Here is a 27,792-nt window from a genome sequence, read left to right as displayed (position 1 = left end):
ATGTTTTCCATCGAAATCCACCGCCCAAAAGGGACCCGTAAAGCACATAGAATTACATCAGAGAAAAAGAGGTAGAGGAGAGAAAGAGAGAGAAGTGAGAGAGAGAGAGAGGGAAAATTCTTGAAGTATGAGAAAATGTTACTTGCTCTCCTCCTCTCTCTCTCTCTCTCTCTCTCTCTTTCCTTCTCTCTCCCACTCTCCTATCCCCCCTCCCTTTCTCTTGGTCAGTCAAATCAGAGGTTTCCAAGAGCAGGGAGAGGGAGCTTTGGACTGACTGACAGACATTGGTCAGGGAGAGGGGTACAGTCTAGCCAGGTAAGCCTTATGCATTTGTATTTTCATTGCCAGTTCTTTAATTCTAAAATTAATATTGACAATAAATGCCTATCAATAAGAATAAATCCATAAATAATAAGTTATATTAATAAAAAGTAGAGCAGAGTACATTATTATCTGATCATCCTATATGTACATTTGTACAGTTGTAAGCGATGCATATTCGTGTAAGTACTGAATAATGGTTGTAAATATGTTATAGGTAGGATAGAATCCAAATTACCTTGGCCTGTAAACATTTTATATATATGTACTGGATTTCACAGTTTCTATGTAGACATCAATGGAAGATTATGCGGGACTAGTGCCAATATACAAAATAATGCAATCCCCATCCATTATACAATCCAAAACCAATACAATACCCTGGTGTATTGACAGGCATTTAAAAATATATATTTCATTGTACATTTTAATGTGTGTATGAGTGTGCTTTAATGTGAGAGAGGGGAGGGAGGTGGGTTGTGGGAAGATGGTGCAAAATCCCAAAAAGGACGCAAAGCAACTGGAAAACACTTGACAGTGCATTTGACAAAGATTTCTGCAGACAGAAGTCCTATAAAATATATTGCTTTATTTTGTGACTATAGTGTTATTACCAGCTGTGACAGGTATTAATAAGGAAACTGTTGGCTGATGTCAGGATTTTGAGTCTACTACTGAGTTTCAGACCAGGATGGAAATCCCAGAGAGTTGGAAACAGCAGCTTCACTGTTAAAATCACCATTCTACCTATCACTCAGAGAGATGGCAGTAGGCGCAGTAGTAGCTGACTAAACTCAACTCCATAGTGAAGGACATTTCTGATGAACTCCACCAATGGAGTTGAGCAGTGACGAGGCATTATGGAATTCAGCTCCGGCTACATCGATTCGCCACCGTCAAATTCTGAAAATGATGAAATGCTTACCTTGTATCTATGTTTGTCCTCTGTAGTTTTGTGCCTTTCTTTGTTTGCTGAAATCCATCGTTTTTCAATAAACGTTCATCAAATACAACCACAGACTGTTTGCTCCTTTCTGTTTCTCGAAGATGGCAACTCAGTGTGAATGTGCATGTGCCAATTTAACCTCAGATGATTTAGGCCTAGATTGTGTGATTTGATTGGACAATGGGTATTTGGAGATCTTGTCATTTGCGCTGAGTTGCCATCTTCGATAAACAGAAACAAGCAAACAGTCTGTGGTTGTATTTGATGAACGTTTATTGAAAAAGTATGGATTTCAGCAAACAAAGAAAGGCACAAAACTACAGAGGACAAACACAGATACAAGGTTAAGCGTTTCATAAATGAAATGTTTTGAAGTATTGACCTTGGGCCAATGTAGTCGGAGCTGAATTCCACAAAGCCTGGTCTCTGCTCAACTCCGTTGGTGGAGTTCATCAGAACTTCCTTCACCATGGAGTTGAGTTTAATCAACTAGCGCAGTAGCAACCATCACTGTAGAACCTAGGTGCACTTCAGTGTTTTTTCCTCTGCCTAATCCTCTTCTTCCTACCTTCCTTCCTCCCTCCTTCTGTGATGTTAGCCATATGTTGTGACCGTGAGTAAGGCTGTTGTGAAGTTTTGGTATTCCCGTGCCAAAGATATTATACGATTGTAAACCCTGAGATTCATAGCCTCGCGGGATTGGAGGCAGTGTAGCTCTGAGGGACTGAGTGAATCTATCCCTGAGTGATGAGTGTCTGTGAGTCTCCTCATGCTGACAAGATACTTGCCCTCCGAGGGCCTCGATTTATGAGGTTTTTGCAGGCTGCCGAAAATGGAATAACCTGTTGTCGTTTCCCGCTGCTACTTTGTTTCCTATTCTCCTTTACTACCATTTCACCCCCTCATTTTTTTGTCTCTATATATTTATCTTTATCCCTCACTCAACTCTCTAGGTGCTATGACGTTATGCTGCTCTTGAATGGTCCTGCATTTCCAGGTTGAGAAAGGCAGGGCCTGGTTTATGCATTGAGAGGAATGTAACTTGGGCTGTACTGTTTGTGCACATAGATCCACTTTTGTGCTTATCAATTCTGGGGAATTGACATAATACATAGTAAAGGTTACTGGGCATATAGTAGGTCGAGGCATTAGGCTGGTGATAGGGCAGCCATGGCTTTCCTTATTGTGATACACAGAAGGTATGAAAAATGCCATTGCTGAGAGGACTAAGGATAGGCTGGTTAGGGTTCAGGCAGGTGAGAGAGGGAGGGATTGTGGGTACACTGCCTCTGGCCTACGTGGCACGGATTGAGACTCTGGTTCCAGTTCAGACCATTGCATCCAAACCCCCTACTGGAATGAGGATAGTGACCTTATTGGGTCCCACCGGTAAACCACATTATTCTGCATGGCTGTACATTGTCCAAACACAAGCCTAACCCACACCAACTGGGCCTTGGGATGAATCCCATCCTTATAATGGGCTGTTAGTGAATGGCAAACTGTTCAGAACCAGTCCGTGGTTCGACACGTGCCACAACCACGTTGCTGTAGGAAAATAGGAACGCTGGTCGCAGAGTATATTTAATTAGTCTTCAAGACAAACATGTTTTGACAGGGCCATAAACAACTACATTATATTCCAGCTCATTATAGCCACTGTGATAGTTGTTGTTCTTACATAAATTCAGGGGAATGTTTATTCTTAACTGTCTTGTTTCCTAGGGAAATTCTTTGAGTCTTTGAATATCCTCCACTTTGAGGCAACGGTTCTACAGATTCCCATGAATAAGACAACCTCTTGATAAGAAAACCCCTTGACCTGTAGGCACCGCCACAGCAGAGAGTTCATCCGTCTGCCCCGGCCTTTCCTTGAAAACTGTAATTTTCTGAAGTGATCTACTCTCAGTTTCTCATTAACCAACAAAGACAATTGCCCTCCCCCTCCACCTGAAGGCAGCTTCCAGCCAAAAATGCCTCTTGTCCCATCCTTCCTCATCCTGCTCCTCACCTGCCCTGCCCTCCTGACCCCATCAGCTTCCCAGGGCCTGCAGCCTGGGGGTCAAAGGGCACCCAGGGACACAAAGCCAGAGGGTGGCGGGCAGCCAATCAAAGTAGTGATCTCTGAGGCGTGTGTTCAGGGGGACTCCAGTCAGACCCAGGGCAAGGAACTGGACCTTGAGCCTGGTTCTGCTCTAGTCCTTACCCATCGGATCCGACTGGTTCCGGGGTCGTGCGCAGGCGGGTGCGAGGCCGAGTTTGCTGCCCTGCGAGACCGTCTGGAGAGGCTGGAGAAGGAGGTGTCATCATTGAGGGAGAAGTGTGGAGGCCCAGAGGGGGGCTGCTGCACGTCCCAGCAGAGTAAAGGTACAGTAGTACTGCTGCCAGGTGACTCACTGATCAACTGGGTCTGGTTTTGAGCATCACACGGCATCACCTCATAGCTCCTCCCATCTCACTGAATCACCCAACTTTTTCTCATTTGAGCACACACACATACGCAGGTTGCACACACACACAGCTCTCACGTGAATATAACAAACTATCAATCACTTGCCTCAATAATGATCACATTTTGAACTGGCAGACTACCTCCATGCTCATTTGATCTAACTAACCTGAGTAATGAGGACTCTGCTAACAGGCTCAACCAATCAAAGCAAGTATAGGACAAGGTCCAGCTCTAACTTGCTGCCCAATGTGATCTCAGACAATCCTCCTTATCTAGCTCTCCACCCTCCTCTCAATGCGGGACACTTTCAGCGGCAGCACCAATAGTGTATCCACTAATCAGTTCAAAATATCAATACGCTGTAGTGTCTTACCACTTTACTCTGCGTCTGTCCGAACCACCTCTCTAGGTGCAGAGTGCTCCATCAAGCCGGAGGGAGACGAGTGTCCTAATGAGTGCAGTGACCAGGGACGCTGTGAAGACGGCAAGTGTGTCTGCTTCCCAGGGTTCAGTGGGCCCGACTGCAGTTTGTCTGACTGCCCCGGCAACTGCAATGACAAGGGGAAGTGTGTGAACGGCCAGTGTGTGTGTGACCCAGGTTTCACAGGGCCAGACTGCTCTTCAGAGTCCTGTCCTGGAAACTGTAACAACAAGGGGCGATGTGTGAATGGGCAGTGTGTGTGCGACTCAGGTTTCACGGGGCCAGACTGCTCTTCAGAGTCCTGTCCTGGAAACTGTAACAACAAGGGGCGATGTGTGAACGGGCAGTGTGTGTGCGACTCAGGTTTCACGGGGCCAGACTGCTCTTCAGAGTCCTGTCCTGGAAATTGTAACAACAAGGGGCGATGTGTGAACGGGCAGTGTGTGTGCGACCCAGGTTTCACAGGGCCAGACTGCTCCACCAAGGCATGTCCTGGAAACTGCAAAAACGGGGGGAAGTGTGTGAACGGTAAGTGTGTGTGTGATAGCAGTTTTACAGGCCCAGACTGCTCCACCAAGTCCTGCCCTGGCAACTGCAGCAACCGTGGAAAGTGTGTGAACGGCCAATGTGTCTGCGATAGCGGCTTTACGGGGCCGGACTGTTCCGCCAAAGCATGTCCCAATAACTGCAGCAACAAGGGAAGGTGCGTGAGCGGGAAGTGCGTGTGTGAAGTGGGCTTCAGCGGACAGGACTGCGCCGCTAAGGGCTGTCCCAATAACTGCAGCAACAAAGGGCGCTGCGTGAAGGGGAGGTGTGTGTGTCGCCGTGGTTTCGCCCCCCCGGACTGCAGCCAGTGTGAAGCTGGGTTCACTGGAGCTGACTGTGGCACCGGTGAGTCATCCAAATATTCTCTATAAAACTCTCTCAAGGCTGCAATAGCCTTTTATATTGTCCAGTGAAAAAGAGTGCGTACTGTATTAGCCACAGGGCAGTGTTAATATATCATAGTGTGTGGAATATAGTATTCCCTTCTATCCAATTCCACATACTGTTATATTTGCCACGCTATGCTTTCAAGTACCGTATGGACTTACAGTGTGTGGACCACTACCATGTGTTGCAGCTTGAGACGCTGGGTAAAAGGGTAAATCCCTTTAGCTAATGCAAGGAAACATTGTATGGCATTGCTGGCTCGAATGACTGGAATTAAGCACAAAACCCCTCCCCTGTCTCTAGCCATGTCTGGTGTGTCCCAGCTCAACACCAAGGACATCACTGAATCCTCTGTTACCCTCTACTGGACACCACCTCCAGTCCAGTATGACACCTACCACGTCACCTTTGCCAGCCAGGTAACAACACCCGACACACCCTACTCACAATTTCTTAAGAGGTTGTGAGTTGTGAATCGGGGTCCTAACTAAAGCACAAAGTAAACTGAACTAGAGAAACAACTGTTAGACAACAGATGTACATTATTGGGGCAGTGACATATGTTTTGTTGGTTTTGGCTCTGTTCTCAAGCACTTTGGATTTGAAATGATACAATGACTATTGAGGTTAAAGTACAGACTGTCAGCTGTTATCCATATCGCGTGAACCGTTTAGAAATGACAGCACTTTTTGTAGATAGTCCCCCCGATATTAGGGGATCAAAGGAATTGGGACAAATTCACTTATATACACACTAAACTTTTGACTACTTTAAGGCTGAGATCCCGCTAACGGGATCGATATGGCAACAGCCAGTGAAAGTGCAGGGCGCCAAATTCAAAACAACAGAAATCTCATAATTACAATTCCTCACACATATAAGTATTTTACACCATTTTAAAGATAAACTTGTTATTAATCCAACCACAGTGTCCGATTTCAAAAAGGCTTTACGACGAAAGCACACCAAACAATTATGTTAGGTCTGCACCTAGTCACAGAAGAACACAGCCATTTTTCCAGCCAAAGAGAGGAGTCACAAAAGCAGAAATAGAGATAAAATGAATCACTAAGCTTTGATGATCTTCATCAGATGACACTCATAGGACTTCATGTTACACAATACATGTATGTTTTGTTTGATAAAGTTCATATTTATATCCAAACATCTGAGTTTACATTGGCTCGTTATGTTCAGTAGTTCCAAAACATCCGGTGATTTTGCAGAGAGCCACATCAATTTACAGAAATACTCATCACAAATGTTGATGAAAATACAAGTGTTATGTATGGAACTTTAGATAAACTTCTCCTTAATGCAACCGCTGTGTCAGATTTCATAAAAGCTTTACCGAAAAAGCACACCATGCAATAATCTGAGTACAGCGCTCAGACAACAAAACAAGCCATACAGATATCCGCCATGTTGTGGAGTCAACAGAAGTCAGAAATAGGATTATAAATATTTGCTTACCTTTGATGATCTTCATCAGAATGCACTCCCAGGAATCCCAGTTCCACAATAAATGTTTGATTTGTTCGATAAAGTCCATCATTTACGTCCAAATACCTCCTTTTGGTTAGCGCGTTTAGTACACAATCCAAACTCACGACGCGCGGGCAAGTCCAGGCGAAAACTAACTCTCATGTGAGCGCGCGTGACCAGCTCATGCCACTCTGGCAAACCTCTGACTCATTCAGCTCTCAATACCCCCTCCTTCACAGTAGAAGCATCAAACAAGGTTCTAAAGACTGTTGACATCTAGTGGAAGCCTTAGGAAGTGCAATATGACCCCATAGAAACTGTATTTCGATAGGCAAAGAGTTGAAAACTACAAACCTCAGATTTCCCACCAGAGTGTTTTCTATCAAAATCAACTAATACTATGCATATATTAGCAACTTGGCCTGAGTAGTAGGCAGATTACTCTGGGAACCTTATTCATTCAAGCTAAACAATACTGCCCCCAGCCATAACAAGTTAATAGTTAATTAATAGTTAATAGTTATTTTTTTTAAATTCGTAGCACGCAATGATTACATCAAGCTTGTGACTCTACGAACTTGTTGGATCCATTTGCTGTTTCTTTTGGATGTGTTTTAGACGATTTTGTGCCCAATAGAAATTAATGGTAAATAATGTATTGTGTGTCATTTTGGAGTCAATTTTATTGTAAATAAGAATATAATATGTTTTTAAGAACTACTACATTAATGTGGATGCTACCATGATTGCGGATAGTCCTGAATTAATCTGAAAATCTTATTTACAACGGCCTAGGAACAGTGGGTTAACTGCCTTGTTCAGGGGCAGAATTACAGAATTTTACCTTGTCAGCTCAGGAATTCGATCTAGCAACAGTTACTGGTCCAACACTCTAACCATTAGGCTACCTGCCACCCCAACTGCCCCAAAATGGGGGGACTGTGTACAAAAAGTACAGAGCCAAAACAACAACAAATGTGTCATTGTTCCAATACTTTTGTTTTGGGGGCAAATTTAAGGTCATGTTGAAAAGTCATGGTGCTGCGTTATTTCCATTACAAATCCCCAAAATGTTTGCCTAACATTTCCCTGAGAGCCCAAGGGAATTCAATGATGACATACAGTAGATTAAAACATGCCATGTAAAAAAAACATGGACTCATTTGCCTTCAAAACAAATCAAATGTATTTGTCACATGCTTCATGAACAACAGGTGTCGACTAACAGTGAAATGCTAACCTGTGCGGCCTTCCCAACAACGCAGAGAAAAAAAAAGAGAAATCATAGGAAAAAGAACACAAGGAATAAATACACAATGAGTAATGTTAACTTTGCTATATACACACATGGGCTAACAGTACCGAGTCGATGTGCAGGGGTACGAGGTAATTGAGGTAGATATGTACATATACAGGGCATTTGGAAAGTATTCATACCCCTTGACTTTTCCACATTTTGTTACATTACAGCCTTATTCTAAAATATATTAAATAAAACATTTTCCTCATCAATCTACACACAATACCCTATAATGACCATGCAAAAAATATATAGTGTAAAAAATAAAAGAAAAACTTATTTACATAAGTATTCAGACCCTTTGCTATGAGACTCGAAATTGAGCTCTGGTGCATCCTGTTTCTATTGATCATCCTTGAGATGTTTCTACATTTTGATTGGAGTCCCCCTGTTGTAAATTCAATTGATTGGACATTATTTGGAAAGGCACACACCTGTCTATATAAGGTCCCACAGTTGAAAGAGCATATCAGAGCAAAAACCAAGCCATGACGTCTAAGGAATTGTTCATAGAGCTCCGAGACAGGATTGTGTCAAGGCACAGATCAGGGGAAGGGAAACAAAACATTTATGTAGCATTGAAGGTCCCCAAGAACACAGTGGCTTCCATCATTCTGAAAAATGGAAGAAGTTTGGAACCACCAAGACCCTTCCTAGAGCTGACTGCCCGACCAAACTGAGCAATCGGGGGAGAAGGGCCTTGGTCAGTGAGGTGAGCAAGAACCCAATGGTCACTCTGACAGAGCTCCAGAGTTCCTCTTTGGAGATGGGAGAACCTTCCAGAAGGACAACCATCTCTGCAGCACTCCACCAATCAGGTCTTTATGGTAGAATGGACAGACGGAAGCCACTCCTCAGTAAAAGGCACATGACAGCCCACTTGGACTTTGCCAAAAGGCACCCTAAGGACTCAGATCATGAGAAACAAGATTCTCTGGTCTGATGAAACCAAGATTGGCCTGACTGCCAAGCGTCACGTCTGGAGATAACCTGGCACCATCCCTACAGTGAAGCATGGTGGTAGCAGCATCATGCTGTGGGGATGTTTTTCAGCGGCAGGGACTGGGAGACTAGGCAGGATCGAGGGAAAGATGAGCGGAGCAAAGTACAGAGAGATCCTTGATAAAAACCTGCTCCAGAGTGCTCAGGACCTCAGAATGGTGCAACAGGACAATTACCCTAAGCACACAACTAAGACAAAGCAGGAGTGGCTTCCCGGACAGGTCCCTGAATGTCCTTGAGTGGCCCAGCCAGAGCCCGGACTTGAACCCGATCAAACATCTCTGGAGAGACCTAAAAATAGCTGTGCAGTGACGCTCTCCATCCAAACTGACAGAGCTTATAGCATCATACCCAAGAAGACTTGAGGCTGTAATCGCTGCCAAAGGTGCTTCAACAAAGTACAGAGTAAAGGGTCTGAATGCTTATGTAAATGTGATATTTCATTATGGTGTATTGTGTGTAGATTGATGAGAAAAACAAACAATTTAATCAATTTTAGAATAAGGCTGTAACATAAAATCTTGAAAAAGTCAAAGGGTCTGAATACTTTCCGAATGCACAAAACATTAAGAACACCTTCCGAATACACCTTCCAATTCAGTGGGGCATGGACTCTATAAGATGTTGAAAGTGTTCCACGGGGATGCTGGTCCATGTTGACTCCAATGCTTCCCACAGTTGTCAAGTTGGCTGGATGGTGGACCATTCTTCATACACACGGGAAACTGTTGAGCGTGAAAAACTCAGCACTGTTGCAGGTCTTGATCCAAACCAGTGGTGTGCCTGGTACCTACTACCATACCCCGCTCAAAGCCACTACTTTTGTCTTGCCCATCCACCCTCTGAATGGCACACATACACAATCCATGTCTCATTTGTTTAACCTGTCTCCTCCCCTTCATCTACTCTGATTGAATGGGATTTAACAAGTGACATCAATAAGGGATCATAGCTTTCACCCGGATTCACCTAGTCAGTCTATGTCATGGAAAGAGCTATGTCAGTGTGTGCTGCGTTTACCGTGAATGCAGTCTCCGCTAATGGCGGAACATTGCACAGAAATTATAATCATGTTGTTACCTTGAACCTCCACGATACGGATTCAATAGAGCCCTTCATTTTCTATACCAAAGAGTGGGAAATCATGCCAGAATAAATCAATCCAAAAAGTTTGACCCTGAGAACAGTAGCACACCACAGTTTGACAGCTGAGCAGCAGAGGTCCATCACACAAATGAAAGGTGAGTCCATACGCAACACTTACCAGCAGGAGATCCTCAGGCCATGTCAGAAACAGATTATTATGTTTTTCAATTTCAATTCAGTCATTTATTTCACTAAGCCTTTGAAGGCTTTCAAATGGCAAAAGACGAGTTTCACAGAGCAAAACCCATTAGTGGACTATTGGAGTACATAACATGGTTTATAGATGCTGTAAATGTGCAGATATTCAAACACTTTGACAAAAGAATTAGCAGTGGAGATTTTTGGCAGTTTCTACTTAATGACGTTTGGCGTTAACAAACGGTCACCTCAGTAAATACTGGTTTGCTTCTACTGGTTCAACTTATATAATTATATACTGGATCAGCATATATCATTATATATTGGTTCAACTGTACATGGTTGGATTCACAGCCATAGTAACCAGAGAATGGAGGACATCATATTTTATGTGTGTTGTTGTATTCAATTTGTTCAGCAGCTCATGGTATCAATAAGTGGATTGAAGAGATGAAATCCAGTTTCCAATATCATAGGTAGCTCATGGATGAAGTAAATGAATTCCAGTGAATTCACAGAGACATGTGCTACCAATTGTATTCAAAGCTGCCTTTGTACTCTTTATTTTGAGTATAGGATGTTTGTAGTGTTTCAATGATTTGCAGTACATTAATGATGTAATGTAGTACTGAACGCTTTACTTCCTATTGAGTTCCAGTTCAGTTAACAGACAGTAGCCTGGACACTGTGTATTAAAAAAAAGCGTACATTCTTATGATCTAATAGAATATCCGGGACATGTGTGCAAATGTCCCACTGTAATTGTCCCTTAAAGGCCTAGTGTAGTCAAAAACGTGATATTCCTGAGTTTTATATACTGTATATTTCCACACTATGAGGTTGGTATAATAATAATGATGATAATGCTATTTTAGTGTAAGAGCTGTTTGAAAAAACTGCCTTAAATTTCAACCTGTTTTTGGTCCTCCTGTGTGGCTCAGTTGGTAGAGCATGGTGCTTGCAATGCTAAGGTCGTGGGTTTGATTCCCACGGGGGACCAGCGTGAAAAAGTACAAAAATTATGTGCTCACTACTTACTGTGAGTCGCTCTGGGTAAGAATGTCTGCTAAATTACTCAAATGTGGGATGGAGTTTGAGATATCACCTGGCGGTAAATTAGTTAATAGACCAATAAGAAAGAGGTCCAAACCTCTCTGGCAATAACAGCTAGTTCTCCTCAGACAGTCCTAGCCAAATTCTTGCTTGAGAAATTGTATTTTTAACCATGGAAATTGAAAAGAATCACTGAAAGGTACTTAATTGATACCCAGAAATGATTTGATTTGAGATTTAAAAAATAAAATGGCTGCATTGGAGCTTTAATAAAACATATGCTCCCAATCTGCACAGAGAGGTGATGTCAGACTTACACAATGACAAACTGGATTGGTACTCATCATACACATGTTGTTGGACCTTGCTATTAGAGCAGACACAAGCACTCTCGAGAAGCAGTGTTTATGTCATTAAAAGACAAATCTACAACCCTGTAACAAAGAGAAACAGCTTAATGGCAACCAAAAGGACCAGAGGGAAAAGGTAGGGAAACGGTAACAAGATTAAACAACCTAGCACAAATCCCACTCCCCGCCTTTTCCGACTTAATGTAATTCTTTCAATGTGTGAATGAGATTATTGTTCTTCATAAGAAAAACAGTAAAGAGAGACTATTGTCGGTTGGTAGAGTGACGTTTGGCCACAGCATCAGCACCAGGACGCATTCCCTAAACTCATCTCAAAACAACAACAGGGGAAACAGCCTATTTTTCCATACAATGACAGGGGTAGGTGTCAGAAGAAATATGGCGTTAGGGAGAACATCCTTGTACAGGGAACGCATAAAACTGAACAGAGGAGAGAAAATTAGGGATGAGGACAATTGAGCAAAGGAGAAAGTCAAGGGAAGGATAATGGGAGAAAGAGCGAGTGGGCAGCAAGGAAGAAGAAAAGATGCAGATGGGGGATGCTTGTTGCTAAGGCAGCCATAAACACTGTCAAAAACATGGCCCTGGCCAGAGAAATGACTTCATTGGTCGGCAGCTGTGACACATAGCAGAAGAGAATGAATAAGGGAGATATACATTCATCTCATGTTTACAGATAACAACACAAGTACACAAAACGGGGAGCAAACCCCACATTGTGCAAGGTAAAGCACAGCAACACACGAATCTCTTGAAATAACTGCTGAAAGAATTAGAGGCGTATGACACACAGACACTGAAGATCAATGCTGGGCAACCTGGCAACCCAGCTGGGTCCGATTTCCCATATGAGAAAATATATTACACAATGGAGAAAAACTTGGAGAACACCCCCACATTGGAGTAATTGGGTAAACCCTTAAACTACTGCTTTTAAATGAATGGAAATACTGGCGTTTTCCAATACATAGATTGAAGAATAACAACCTGATACTGTTTTTGTTTTAATAGCATCTTTTATAAGTTGGTTTTTCAAATGATCACACATCCATAAAGGATATTGTGAAAGTTGGAACGGTTGACTATAGTTGAGTGGGGTTGCCAGATGCTTTGTGAGCTACTGGATTTCCCATATATGTTAATAATGAAATAGTTTCACAATACTACTATTACATCATTGGAATATGAGGCTGTTTATCTCATTGCCAAGAAAATAATAATATAAAGAAAAGCTGCCCAACCAAGTTATAATTCCCAACAGAGACATCATTCTATTTTGTCTGATGATGTTGTACTGCATAGCTGTTGAGTTCTGTAGTAATGTGATTGTGAGGCCCCATTGTGGACAATACATTTGAGTCCAGTTGCTAATTTAGAGTTGGCTTGGTTGATGTTTCCAAAATATCTGAATATAGGCTTCGGCATGACAGAATATGTAAATTACTACTCCCCCTGCTGGTAAGCATACGGTACATGCACCCATTCAAAATAATATTTAACACAGGTTCTGACTACCATTACTTTAGAAAATGAACTGAAATACCAGTAGGCCATTTCATCATAATTATTGATAATCCTCCTGATGTCCGTTCTAACATTAACTTTATCGTTTTCTGTGCCACACAGAAAGAGGGCGATCAACAGATAACATCTCAAGTTGGAGGGAAGCTCACGACCTACACCCAAACAGGACTGGCGGCCGGGCAGGAGTACACGGTGACAATCAAGGGAGAAATAAATAGGAGAATGGGCACTGAGAGCACAGTAGAATTCACAACCCGTGAGTCAGGAAACCACATTTTGTATCCCCTTATTAACATAGGTTACTTTGGTTATCAATAGATATAAATGCTAAGTTTTTCCCCCATTGCTTTTCCCCGACCCACCACCCAGTTATCTCTGGACCCACAAACCTTCGAGTTGTGAAGACAACCACAACATCTGCAGTTGTCCAATGGGAACAATCGCAAGGACACGTCGACAGGTATCGCTTAACTGTTGCACCCAATCAGACAGACGGAACAGCCAAGGGAAGACAAGACCTGACCCTGCCCCCTGAGAGGGACTCTGCCCAGATTGACGGTTTGGACCCGGGACATTTGTATGACATCACACTAGTGGCTGAAAAGGGCGGGATCAAGAGCAAGCCAGCAACAGTCCAAGTCACTCCTGGTGAGTTTAATTGGATGGCTTACTTTAGTTACTACAAAATCCAGGGACTAGATTGTATAAGAAGCAATCTTGATTCGTTAGGCCATATTCTTTATTCGTTTATTTGGAAATGAAGACCATAAAAATAGTAAAATATTTTAAGATAAGAGTTATACAGTCATGAAACAACCAATAAATGGTGAACTAAGCAGAAGAAGCAGGGGAGAAAGAGAAAGTCATCATTATGTTTAAAAGAGAGAGAAATCTCTGAAACAAATTGGATTCCCTGGCAATGTGAATGAATATGCAAGAGAGGCCAGCCCTGCTCCTGTGAACTGTTATCCCACTAAAGTTAACATGTCTAGACACGTCATTATTCAATAGAGCAGGTCATTGGAAGTGAAATTAAAATAGCTTGAAATGAATCGAGGTACCGTATAAAAACTGCTCCTGGAGCTAACCTGATCTCTATTTGTAAAATATATTTTCATTTTCATTTTTCATTCTCTCTTTCTCGACAGTAGCGGCACACACTTAACTCACAACATTGAATATTTCAGCACCCGAACAAAGAATGGAAAGGTTGTTTTGATGACCAAATGTAATACTCTTTCCACTTCTCCCTGCAGGTTTGGACAGCACATAGGGCAACTATTTATTGCACTAATGTCAATGCAGGTGTTGTTGGAAAACAGGATAATTCAAAGTGTTCAGTTCAAAGATAATATTTGTTGATTTTCCCATTTGGATCTAACAGTGCTTCCCTCTTGTAGTCAGATCAAAAAAACATATTGTTTTCTTTGGTTCCAAATGATCGCTTCATGCCTTTAGGAAAATCCACACAGACAATATCCAGGGTGACCATGGACACTGTGACCATGCAGGTAGCACCAGGAGTAGCAAGCCATGAAGACCCAGCAGGGAATACAAAGGCTGTGAAGGCCATCTACTACTCAAAAGCCAAGGGTGAAGAACCAGAGAGTGGAAAGAATAGGAGTGGACCGGGCTCTGTAACAGTCAAAGGCTCCAATGGAACCAAAGAGGACCCATTTGTCACAACCAGTACAAGACCACTTGTCAACACAAAATACAGGGTTGTATATAAACCAGGTGATAGAATAACCTTGCCCAGGAAGCCATACATTGGAGACTCTATCCGTTGTAATGGTACAAGTGTAAGTCAGGGTGGGAGCAGAGGGGGTCACAGTCTTCTTAAAAAGCCTTCAAGCAGAAACCCATTGGTGGGGCCAAAGGTCACGGATGCCTTAAAAACTGACACTAAAACAGAAAATCCCATTGTTGGGGACTGGACTATAGTTATAACTGTGAAAAACACTAAACTGAAGACATGTCCTCTTGGAGAAAAAGATAGAACTTCGACAAAGACATATCCTGTTGGAATCCTTCCTGAAAATGCCACTCCGAGTTCTGGTTCTGAACAACCAAAAGTGATTCCCGGCTTAAAGGACCTACCTGATAGAAAAATGGGTACAGAGACTGAAACAAATGAGCCAGGGCAAGGGACTGATGGCTTGGCGCCTACAACCACATCAGAAACAAATACTACTGTTCACCTGAACGCGAAGACATGTGTCAACAAGATTAAATTGACACACAGGAAAGTCAATGTGACCTGTAGAGAGAGAGTCATTGGGGGGAGGGTGAATGGCACAATAGTTCAAAGTAAACCCACAACAGGGCAGGGTTTTGCTGAAAATGAGGACAGTGCCCTAAAAGTGTCTGAAACAGGACATTCAAAAACAGCATACTCATACTCAGATAAAGATAATGTTGCAGAAGTGGGTATCAACAGAGATGGAGAGAAAACAACTGATGTGGGATTGTTTGGAACCAAACAAAACGAGACAAAGACTGAGAGTGGGCGGCTCACCACCTCTTTGCCGCCTCACTCCAAAGGGCCCCTAACCAACACCGCCCATACCTAAATATGAGACCATTCCTAAACAGGACACGTTCACCTTCTTCAGCTCCCACAAAACTAAATGAATCAAAGACCGGTATGGGTCAAACCATAACTGACAAACAAGTGGTGTTTGCAAAGACATTGCCTGTTTCCCAATCCTCAACCCTCCATCCAGATGCTGAGCCAGAGAGGGCACCAAAATCATCCATTGAATCAGAACAGAGTGGCAAAGAAGGCTATTCATCCTCGTCCTCCACTTCAGAGGAATCAGACTCTACTAAAGAAAATGCTGCAGTAGCAGAGAATGGTATTACAGTAACAGTGGACGGTATGAGCACAGACGCAGACAGGGCCACTGACGTGGTGTCGTCTGGAACTGAACGAAACAAGTCAAAGACTCGGACAGTGGGCAGCACACCACCCTTTCGCCGTCTACCTCCAAAAGGCACCCAACAACGCCGCTCACACCCAAATATGGGGCCATTCCAAAACAGGACACAAACCAACCTGAGACCCCCTCGGCATCCATCAAGAGGTCCCATACGCAGACCTTTCCAACCTAAACTGACAAACAGGGACAACGGCATCGTCGTTCACACCACTCAACCGGAGGAGCAGGGCACCTACAGCACCAGCCAGAATGACACAAACACAGACCTTAAGCCCGAAACTCTCATCAAGAGAACAAATACCACAGCTAGTAAAATAGCAGGAGGTCATGCATATATTAGAAATAACGGTAGCTTGAGCCAAAGGAGCCAAGATTCAAAAACAGGTCATCGTGACAAAGGGAGCCAAGTGAGTAAGACTGCTGATTCAACAGACAGAGCAAACCAGATAAATGGATCAGATGCCACTACTACTGGAAAAACAGGCCAGCCTCTAAACTCATTGGGGTTCAGAGCATAACCTCGGGAGGGTTCGTACTTGTTTGGGGAGCGCCAGAGGGGATGTACAGAAATGTCATAGTAACCCGGGAAGAGCATGGAAGTAAGAACGAGGCGGAGGAAGAGGAGGAAGAAGAAGTGGAGGAGGGGAGAGTGAGTCAGAGGAGGATAGTGAGGAGGAAAATGTAATGGGGGTGAGTCAAGGTAGGGAGGGAGGGGAGGAGAACCCTGTTACCAATAGCAAACCAGAGACAGACCAGAGACAGAACAGCAACAGTAATACTACGGCTAAAGTTGGTGACGGGGGTACAATCTCGTTCTCCAAAGTTCTTTCAGGGTCGGCTCGCTCATTCCCATTCCAGAATCTTCATCCACAGACACGCTATTCCCTGTCCATATTTGGGAAGGGTCCCGGAACTACACTCCAAAATTGACAGACTCATCATCAGCACAGGTACTGGCCATAGTTAAATCTCTACCAACTACTACAAGGGTTCATTGGCTCATTGTTCAAGCACAGGGCTTCTCTTTTCTTGAACTATGCAAGTTATTCCAGACACCCAGTTAGATGCCGATACATCCTCACACCATTTTAGGTGAGGTATACTTGCACAGCTGCTTGATCCATGTCCATTTCAAGAGCCGTCACACTCTTGATACGGTAACTTCCTGAATTACAGTACTTCATCATGTCTGTCGTTAATTTGCCTCATCTGCTTATTGATACCGTGAGCCGTGTTTCTTTTGGTTTGTCCTTGACAACCAAGAGCTTTTAATTAAAATAAATGGTAAATAAATCCAAAACTTTAATTACAAATTATAAACTGGGTGGTTTGAGCCCTGAATGCTGATTGGCTGAAAGCCGCGGTATATCAGACCGTATACCATGGGTATGACAAAATATAGATTTTTACTGTTGTAATTATGTTGGTAACCCGTTTATAATAGCAATAAGGCACCTCTAGGGTTTGTGGTATATGGCCAATATACCACGGCTAATGGCTGTATCCAGACACTCTGCGTTGCGTCGTGCCAAAGAACAGCCCTTAGCTGTAGTATATTGGCCATATGCACCACACCTCCTCGAGCCTTATTGCTTAAATATACAATGATCAAATAAACATGGATCTGTGCTAATCATTTGTATTTCGTGTTAACCCCTTGCTTATACCATGCTATGCAGTGATTAGTGCAACTGTGATGTGTGTTGTTCATACTGGGTGCATTGTGGAAAAACAGGTATGATTGCCAAAACACCCAGAGAAAATGGGCTGTTGCTAACTGGGAAACTATCTGAAGCGCATCCCATCAACGAAATGTGAGCATGAGTTCATCATCTTCAAAATGTAGGTTATGCTGAGGGATACTCTCTAATATATAATCATTACAGTACTAAATCTTACACAATAAACCCGGGATTACATAGCCTCCCTGGTCTATATACGACATGTCATATACAGCCTGTGTTTTCCATTTTGTACATGGACATGTCAACCCAAACACATCCATGTGTTAAGCACGTACAGTGCCTTCAGAAAGTATTCCTACCCCTTGACTCATTCCACATGTTGTGTTACAGCCTGAATTCAAAATGGATTCAATATATGTTTTTAGAAATTTGACCAAATTTATTGGAAATGAAATTCAGAAATATCTATTTTACATCAGTCAAATCAATACTTTGTAGAAGAACCTTTGGCGGCGAAACAGTCTTTTTGTCCAGCACCTGGATTGTACAATATTTGCCCATTATTCTTTAAAAAATGAATCAAGCTCTGTCAAGTTGATTGTTGATCATTGCTACAGTAGACTGACATTTTCAAGTCTTGCCATAGATTTTCAAACTGATTTTAGTCAAAATAATTCATCTTGGTAAGCAACTCTAGTGTACATTTGGCCTTGTGTTTTCGGTTATTGTCCTACTGAAAGGTGATTGTCTCAAAATGTCTGTTGGAAAGCAGACAACCAGGTTTTCCTCTAGGATTTTGCCTGTTCCTATCTTTGCCACATTTTTGTTGCAAACAGGATGCATGTTTTGGAATTTGTACAGGCTTCCTTCTTTTCACTCTGTCATTTAGGTTAGTATTGTGGAGTAACTACAATGTTGTTGATCCAACCTCAGTTTTCTCATATCGCAACCATTAACCTCTAACTGTTTTAAAATCACCATTGGCCTCATGATCAAATCCCTTCCTCTCCGGCAACTGAGTTAGGAAGGACGCCTGTATCTTTGTGGTGACTGGGTGTATTGATACTCCATCCAAAGCCTAATTAATAATGCCACCATGCACAAAGGGATATATACAGTGCCTTTGGAATGTATTCAGACCGCTTGACCTTTTCCACATTTTGTTAGGTTACAGCCTTATTCTAAAATGGATGAAATCATTTTTGTCCCTCGTCAATCAACACACAATACCCCATAATGACAAAGCAAAAACAGGTTTTTAGAATTTTTTCTAATTTATTAAAAATTTAAACTGAAATATAAAATGTACATAACTATTCAGACCCTCTATTCAGTACTTTGTTGAAGTACCTTCGGCAGTGATTACAGCCGAGTCTTCTTGGGTATGACACTACAAGCTTGGCACACCTGTATTTGGGGAGTTTCTCCCATTCTTCTCAGCAGATCCTCTCAAGCTCTGTCAGATTGGATGGAGAGCGTTGTTGCGCAGCTATTTTCAGGTCTCTCCAGAGATGTTCGATCAAGTTTAAGTCCGGGCTCTGACTGGGCCACTCAAGGACATTCAGAGACTTGTCCCGAAGCCACTCCTGTGTTGTCTTGGCTGTGTGCTTAGGGTCATTGTCCTGTTGGAAGGTGAACCTTCACCCCAGTCTGAGCTCTGGAGCAGGTTTTCATCAAGGATCTCCCTTACTTTGCTACGTTCATCTTTCCCTCTATCCTGACTTTTCCCAGTCCCTGCCGCTGAAAAACATCCCCACAGCATGATGCTGCCGCCATGTTTCCTCCAGACATGATGCTTGGCATTCAGGCCAAGGAGTTTAATCTTGGTTTCATCAGACCAGAGAATCTTGTTTCTCATGGTCTGAGAGTCTTTAGGTGCATTTTTGGCAAATTCCAAGCGAGCTGTCATGTGCCTTTTACTGAGGAGTGTCTTCTGTCTGGCCACTCTATCATAAAGGCCCGATTGGTGGAATGCTGCAGAGATTGTTGTCCTTCTGGAAGGTTCTCCCATCTCCACAGAGGAACTCTAGAGCTCTGTCAGAGTAACCATTGTGTTCTTGACAAAGGCCCTTCTCCCCCAATTGCTCAGTTTGGCCGGGTGGCCAGCTCTAGGAAGGGTCTTGGTGGTTCCAAACTTCTTCCATTTAAGAATGATGGAGGCCACTGTGTTCTTGGGGACCTTCAGTGCTGCAGAAATGTTTTGGTACCCTTTCCCATATCTGTGCCTCGACACAATCCTGTCTTGGAGCTCTACGGACAATTCCTTTGACCTCATTGCTTGGATTTTGCTCTGACGTGCACTGTCAACTGTGGGACCTTATATAGACAGGTGTGTGCCTTTCCAAATCATGTCCAATCAATTGAATTTACCACAGGTGTACTCCAATCAAGTTGTAGAAACATCTCAAGGATGATCAATGGAAACAGGATGCATCTGAGCTCAATTTTGAGTCTCATAATAAAGGGTCTGAAAACTTATGTAAATATTATATATATATATATATTTTTTATACATTTACAAACATTTCTAAAAACCTGTTTTTGCTTTGTCATAGATTGCTGATAATCATTTTTTTATTTAATCAATTTTAGAATAAGGCTGTAACGTAACAAAATGTGGAAAAAGTCAAATACTTTCCAAAGATATATTTTTTTACACATCTACCAATCGGTGCCCTGCTTTGTGTGGTTGAATCTGTGCTTAAAATTCACTACTTGATTGAGGGACCTTATAGATAATTATATGTGTGGAGTACAGCAATTGAACACGGAATGAGTCCATGCAACTTTTTATGTGATGTGTTAAGCACATTTTTACTCCTGAACTTATTTAAGCTTGCCATCACAACGGGGTTGAATACTTATTAACTCAAGACATTTCAGATGATTTATTATTTTATCAATTTCAAAGATTTTCTACAAACAAAATTCCACTTTGACATTATTGTGTGTAGATCAGTGACACAAAATCTCAATTTAAATCAATACAAATCCACGCTGTAACACAACAAAATGTGGAAAAAGTAAAGGGGTATGAAAACTTTCTGAAGGCGCTGTACTCATGAAATTTACTCTGATATTCATGAGACCATTCAGCTACAACCGCCATTCACTGCTGGTCTGATCTTCTCTCACTTAGGGTAAGCTTTAAGTCAGCAACCTTCATTGGCTCCCTTCATCACTCACAAATCCCAGGGTAAGACCACGGTTGGTCCCTATGGTTTTTCCTGATCTTAAGCGTGAAATGTACAGATTTTAATCCTATGAGACTTTTTTAAATGTATTTGTAAAAAAAAAATAAAGAACAATAATTCTACAAGGTTTTAACGATTAGCTAGTTTTTATTATTTTATTTTTTACAGAGGGCGAGGTCTCAAATGGTATTTGGAATCATTATGGCACGATTCTGCTCACTCATGGTTGAAAATCTGTTGGTCAACACATTTCTTATTCCTTAGAAATGATCTTTCTCTTGCTTTATCTCTCCTATTCTTGTATTAAAATTATTTGGGGTATGTATTTGTTATCAACATCTCTTCGGTTTTTCCTGTCTTCTGTTATAACCATTTAAACGTTTCTCTTTCCTGCCAACCTTTTTTTTTCAGGATCAAAAGACCAGCTCAACATTAATATCTCATCCTTTTCCCTTGCTGCTTTCCAGGGTCCAACATCTGCATTTAACAGTGACACCTTTGTCTGTTTCAGTATATGCTGTACTGTGTATACTGTATATATGGTTGCACTGTACATATATACCCAAACTCAATGGGAGCACTAATAATAACAGCGTGAGTAAACAAGAAAAGTATGAGTGCACCTACATTTGAAGGTATATTGATCTTTCTTCTCCTCACATGTAGTATGACTTACCTCAAGTCTCCATTTTCTCTTTCTCAAATATATTCTAGCTCTGTTTCCATGTCCATCATTTTTCTCTCTTGATACTTTTTTCTTTCTTTCTTACAGTTTTTATTTGTTTTCATGCGTCTTTCAGTCTATGTTCGTCTTTCCATCTTTTGTTTCTCTTTTTCGCTCTCAATCACACATAATATTCCCGTGTCATGCCCAGGTCCAGAGCCTCCCTCGGGTCTTGTCTTCAGTGAAGTGACTGAGACGTCTTTCTCTGTGTCCTGGACCAAGCCAAAAGGTCCCGTGAGTGGCTTCAAGGTCACCTACACTAACACACAGGAAGGTAGGTGCTTACACTAAGGTTCTGGGGGTCAAAATCCTGGCTGTAGAGTCACGTCAGTTCATTGTGCATTCACATCGCAAGTTGCCCGTTCTATTCCAGGGGAGCCTCTCTCCGCAACGGTGGACTCTGGGGATTCCACTCTGGCACTGTCAAAGCTCTCTCCAGGGTCCTCCTATGAAGTCAGTGTGATATCCGTCCTTGGACTGGACGAGAGCGATGCAATCAAAGACCTGGTTATGACACGTACGTTTACTTCAGTCATACTGTTGACTTTCAGTTTTAGGATGAATACTAATTTACAGGAAGTTGTCAGATTGTAAATTATAGGAAGTTAGACTATCAACAGACCCTTTTTTTTGGTCCTTGGTGGTGTCTTGGTCAACGAAATTAAGTTAAGCATTCAAAACCACATGTATTTTTTGTTTTGTTTCTTACTGTCGTGTGTATAGTGTTTTCTCTGCATTTATATGGGTTCTGTGTTCATAATTGTTCTAGCAGGTGCAGGATCTGGGAAAGATCTGTGCATTTTCAAATTTTCTCAAAGGGTCTATTCTGGAGCTGTTTCAACTTCAATTTTTTTTAGCAAGAATGAGATTCAAATCTAATGATGTTTCGAAAGGATTTGATTTCACGTTGTGATAACTAATGCTCCCTTTCTCTTGCCTTCATTTTTTTCAAACCCAAACCGATCTCAGTCCCTGACCCTCCGAGGGATCTCCGGGCCATTAATGTCACAGACACCAAGGCCTTGCTGCTATGGCGACCAGCACTGGCAACAGTCGACCGTTACGTCATAGTTTATGGCTCTGAAAAAGGTAAAGGGGTATCAGAAGTTGGATATCCATTACAACAATACCCCGTGGGGCTTTTAAAAGCCCGAGCCGTATTAGAGCTTTTCCTTTCCAGTTGGAGCTTTCACACAGGCCACAGGCAAGATGAGATCATAGTATTTGTATTGGACAGTCAGTTTATGACCACCCCAACAGCATTACAATATAAACACTGAGAAATAAATTAAATCCTGCTGCCTACCTCTCTCCACTGCCAATCACCTGCTCTCTCCTTCCGCTGCATACTTGTTTCTGTGTCAACCAAGGGTCAGATGATGCCAAGATCACTGTATCGGGCAATGCGGCGGAGCAGCAGCTGAAAGGCCTACAGGGCTCCACTAGGTACACCGTCACAGTCACCAGTCAGCTGGGCAACCTGGACAGCTCTGCCGCCGTCACCGTCTTCACCACCACCGGTGGTCAGTCCGCACAGACACCTTCTCAAACTACCTGAATGCTTAAACCAATCAACTCACCCGAGACCGAGCAGAAAAGAAAGGCAGATGTTTTCATTTAATTTTACAACTGAGCTTCTTGTGAGTTGTGTCCATGTCCATCTGGCAGGATCCAGGGGAGACGGGGAAGTTCCGCGTGACCTGAAGGCCAGTCAGGTGACTCCTCGCTCAGCGCTGTTGACGTGGAAAGCACCCTCTGCCGCCGTGGGAAGCTACAAGCTGACCTATCAAACGGAGGGACAGGAGATAAAGGTGAGGAACACTGATTAAAAAGGTGGAGACAGACACACATTCTATTTTATTCAGGACAGTAAATTCGGACAAAATGCAACAAACTCTGGTCTAGACAGATGACCTATTTCTTCTCAACAGGAGGTTACCATTGACTCCACAGTAACAGAGTTCAAATTGACCAGGCTGCATCCCATGTCCAAGTACACTGTGCATCTACAGGGGGAGAGGGGAGGGAGCTATACTGCTACAATTTCCACTGAGTTCACCACAGGTAAGTGGTCAAATATATTTGACTTTATAAAGAAACTTAACAAAACGAAATACATACATCGAAAGCACAGTTTCATAAAGTTAGGCTCTCTCTTTGATTTTGTCTGTCAGGGAATCTCCGATACCCCTTCCCAAGTGACTGTTCCCAGGAGCTGCTAAACGGGATACACGAGTCTGGAGAGGTGGAGATCTTCCCCAGGGGAAGGCAGGGGAAACCAGTGTTGGTCTACTGCGACCAGGTGACTGATGGAGGTGGCTGGACGGTAAGAGAAGATGACTGTGTGAGGGACCATGTGTCTATACTGTTGGTGAAGAGAGAGATTGCCATTTAAAATGTATTCAGATGTAGAGAATAGATTTAGCATAAGTAGTGACAAATGTAATACATTTGACTGCATAATAACTATGTCCCTTAAAGGAAAATACCACTCAAAAACTATCTTTTGCTATTTGGTATTTCATTAGTCAACAGTTGATACAGACCCAAAATGTTTTGCATGTCAGCAATCAAGTTTTCAACATATGGAACTTTCAAAATAAGTTTATCTTGAAGACATGATTGCTGACATGCAAAACATTTTGGGACTGGATCAACATTGGACTAATCAAATACCAAATACCAAAATAGTTTTGGAGTGGTATTTTCCTTTAACTGACATGAGAGGGAGTTAACAGTTGATTAAGGATGGTATATGACCGCTGTATGAGCGTGTGTGCTTTACAGGTTTTCCAGAGAAGGATGGATGGGAAAACGGACTTCTTCAGAGGCTGGAAAAACTACAGCAAAGGTTTTGGAGAACTGAGTGGGGAATTTTGGCTGGGTGAGAGTCATTCGTCACGCTAAGTTTGTTTTCAACCACTTCAGCAGCAGTGCACCAGCATTACATCAAACAGAACTGCTATATTGACGACACAAAAGCTAAACTATGTCACTTTTACGTAAACAGTGCAAGCCCTCGTGACAGATCAACTCTGTAAATAGACACGTTGCTGGGCAGATAAATTAAACAGTATAACGCCAGATGAGAAGGATCAATTTAATGTGGAAATTTATGGCAAGACGGTAGAAAAAAAGTGACTACTGGCACTATTGGTGCACAAACAGAAGGACAACCAAGAGCAGTAGCAGAGGGCCTATCACTCTTCAAAACCCTTTAACTTTTTTGGAGCGATTGGCTGAGCATTAACGCCAGTAGCGCACTATCCACTATTCATTCTAACATCGAGGCGCATCATGCTCATTTCTACTGTGTAGATCTGGTGAAAATAAGTCTTCAGCGCCCCCTAGAGCCAGTACATATAGTTTACTTCAGGAGCTCGGCAGTAAGCAGTTTTTTGTGTGCTATAACACCTTGTTTCCCACTCATCTCTGTCCATATATAGGTAATGAGAACCTACACAATCTAACCAGCATGGCACCAATGACCCTACGTGTGGACCTCCGTGCAGGGGACGAATCAGTGTTTGCCAAGTACTCTGCATTCACAGTGGACACTGTTAGAAGGAACTATGCTCTCAAAGTGTCTGGGTACAGCGGTACAGCAGGTATGAACAGATTCTGTCCACTGAAAATGATGGACCTCTTATAGTGCATACTTCCACATAATCATTAAACCCGTCGCTTATTGTTTTCTCATTATCCCTCTATTCCACACCTACTGTTTCCCTCCTCACGCCTGCCATCTGTCTTTCCACTCTACTTCCCTTTTCCCCTTCCCTCTTGTATTTTTCGTCCCGGTAGGTGACTCTATGAGTTACCACAACGCGCGCATGTTCTCTACCAGAGACAGAGACCCCACGCCTTTCATCACCCGCTGCGCCATGTCCTATAGGGGGGGTTGGTGGTACAAGAACTGCCACGAGGCCAACCTTAATGGCCTCTACGACACCAGTGTCAATCACCAGGTAATACCAGCAGACTTCATGCCTCATTTCACTATTTCAGAGTCTATATCACCAAAGTAATCCAAGGCAACTTTTCCAGAACAATCAATTACATGTTCGGGGTGGTTTGCTAACTGAATCGTCTCTGTGTCTCAGGGTGTGATCTGGACTGCCTGGAAAGGCAAGGACTTGTCCATCCCTTTCACCGAGATGAAGCTCCGACCAACATCTTTCACCCCTCCAACTCAGGGATAACGACAAAGTGGTGGATGGAAAATGAGAAAGGGGGAGAGGCACAGTTTATGAACACACACACACACATCCAGGTAACTGCTGAAATAAAGGAAACACCAACATAAAGTGTCTCGATAGGGCGTTGGGTCACCACGAGCCAGAACAGCTTCAATGCACCTTCGCGTAGATTCTACATGTGTCTGAAACTCTATTGGAGGGAGGCGACACCATTCTTCCATGATAAATTCCATAATTTGGTGTTTTGTTGATGGTGGTGGAATCTCCCATCTCCCCAAGTGTTCAATTGGGTTGAGATCTGGTGACTGAGACACACACACACCCTTTAAACCCACTATTGTCCTTTGAGACCCCTCACTGAGTCACTGAGATCTCTTCTTCTAGCAATGGTCGCCAAAATAATGGGCAACAGGCTATTTTCATACATGACCCTAAGCATGATGGGATGTTAATTGCTTAATTAACTCAGGAACCATACCTGTGTGGAAGTACTTACTTTCAATATACTTTGTATCCCTCATTTACTCAAGCGTTTGCTTTATTTTGGTAGTTACCTGTACATAAGCACAAACGCAAACCCACGCCCAGTCATGCATGCATACACAGTACATGCACCTATTAGCTACAGTTTGAAAATCTCCCAATGCCTTGCTCTCCAGACTAAAGCCATTCGATTTTTTCAAATGTATAGAGGACAGTTATCTGTATGTTATATTGTACAGTTCCTAGATTATCTTTGAGATTTCCCTTTTCTTTTTTTACTCTAAGTGTTGTGGCACTCCTTGCGTAAGCTGTAAAAATGTATGCACTGTCCCCTGTCTATGAGGTACAAGCGTGGAAATGAGCGGTGAATAACGGAGATTTCTGTTTGTACTTGACTGGCAATTATCGAGTTTTGGTGTTTGTCCTTTGTTTGTCTTATTTGTGGTTATATGTCCTGTATTTTCGGTTGCCCCAATTCTCAAATTGTAGTTGCTACAATAATAAAATAATGGTGGAACATGGGCGGCAGAAGCTCTGGGTGTTCCGTTGTATGAGCAAGTACATGTACGTGAGTGAGGTTTTCACTGATATAAGCTAGGTGATAGATTTGGAGGCCTTGAAGATAAACTGTGCAGTGACATGGAGTGACAATACAGAGTTATTTTTGACGTTGAATACCCAACACTCTACCAAACTCCCCAAATAGATTTCTGGCTCTCACAGACCTGTAACTTCTTCTTTAAGAGGCTCCTCTGTCCTCCACTCGTTACCTATATTAATGGCACCTGTTTGAACTTGTTATCAGTATAAAAGACACCTGTCCACAACCTCAAACAGTCACACTCCAAACTCCAATATGGCCAAGACCAAAGAGCTGTCAAAGGACACCAGAAACAAAATTGTAGACCTGCACCAGGCTGTGAAGACTGAATCTGCAATAGGTAAGCAGCTTGGTTTGAAGAAATCAACTGTGGGAGCAATTATTAGGAAATGGAAGATGTACAAGACCACTGATAATCTCCCTGGATCTGGGGCTCCACGCAAGATCTCACCCCGTGGGGTCAAAATGATCACAAGAACGGTGAGCAAAAATCCCAGAACCACACAGGAGGACCTAGTGAATGACCTGCAGAGAGCTGGGACCAAAGTAACAAAGCCTACCATCAGTAACACACTACGCCGCCAGGGACTCAAATCCTGCAGTACCAGACGTGTCCCCCTGCTTAAGCCAGTTCATGTCCAGGCCCGTCTGAAGTTTGCTAGAGAGCATTTGGATGATCCAGAAGAAGATTGGGAGAATGTCATTTGGTCAGATGAAACCAAAATATAACTTTTGGGTAAAAACTCAACTCGTCGTGTTTGGAGGACAAAGAATGCTGAGTTGCATCCAAAGAACACCATACCTACTGTGAAGCATGGGGGTGGAAACATCATGCTTTGGGGCTGTTTTTCTGCAAAGGGACCAGGACGAC

The 27,792-nt window shown here is 42.7% G+C and overlaps 2 protein-coding genes, 1 non-coding gene and 1 pseudogene across 3 annotated transcripts; all 4 read left to right on the top strand.

Moving 5' to 3' along the window:
* Positions 1 to 232: 232 nt before the first annotated feature.
* LOC115131596 (tenascin-X-like) lies at positions 233 to 26,842 on the top strand. Its single transcript, XM_029663422.2, has 17 exons — positions 233 to 315; positions 2,993 to 3,634; positions 4,129 to 5,031; positions 5,377 to 5,492; positions 13,196 to 13,349; positions 13,463 to 13,741; positions 21,790 to 21,912; positions 22,012 to 22,155; positions 22,608 to 22,727; positions 23,009 to 23,161; positions 23,307 to 23,449; positions 23,570 to 23,702; positions 23,813 to 23,964; positions 24,426 to 24,522; positions 25,085 to 25,246; positions 25,443 to 25,606; positions 25,742 to 26,842. The coding sequence occupies exons 2-17, from the start codon at positions 3,241 to 3,243 to the stop codon at positions 25,838 to 25,840; spliced, it is 3,336 nt and encodes a 1,111-aa protein (XP_029519282.1). The 5' UTR covers positions 233 to 315; positions 2,993 to 3,240; the 3' UTR covers positions 25,841 to 26,842.
* Positions 11,067 to 11,145, top strand: trnaa-ugc (transfer RNA alanine (anticodon UGC)). The gene has a single exon. It is a non-coding gene; the product is annotated as a tRNA-Ala (tRNA).
* On the top strand, positions 13,789 to 15,689 carry LOC115131597 (uncharacterized). The gene has a single exon (XM_029663423.2). It carries the CDS (start codon positions 14,542 to 14,544, stop codon positions 15,664 to 15,666), a length of 1,125 nt encoding a protein of 374 aa, XP_029519283.1. The 5' UTR covers positions 13,789 to 14,541; the 3' UTR covers positions 15,667 to 15,689.
* Positions 15,741 to 16,720, top strand: LOC135572373 (uncharacterized; annotated as a pseudogene).
* Positions 26,843 to 27,792: the final 950 nt, after the last annotated feature.

This window comes from Oncorhynchus nerka, linkage group LG7 (genome assembly GCF_034236695.1).
Source record: "Oncorhynchus nerka isolate Pitt River linkage group LG7, Oner_Uvic_2.0, whole genome shotgun sequence".
Taxonomy (NCBI): domain Eukaryota; kingdom Metazoa; phylum Chordata; class Actinopteri; order Salmoniformes; family Salmonidae; genus Oncorhynchus; species Oncorhynchus nerka.
Note: the sequence above shows the minus strand (reverse complement) of the source record. Positions and strands in the feature narration are given on the sequence as shown.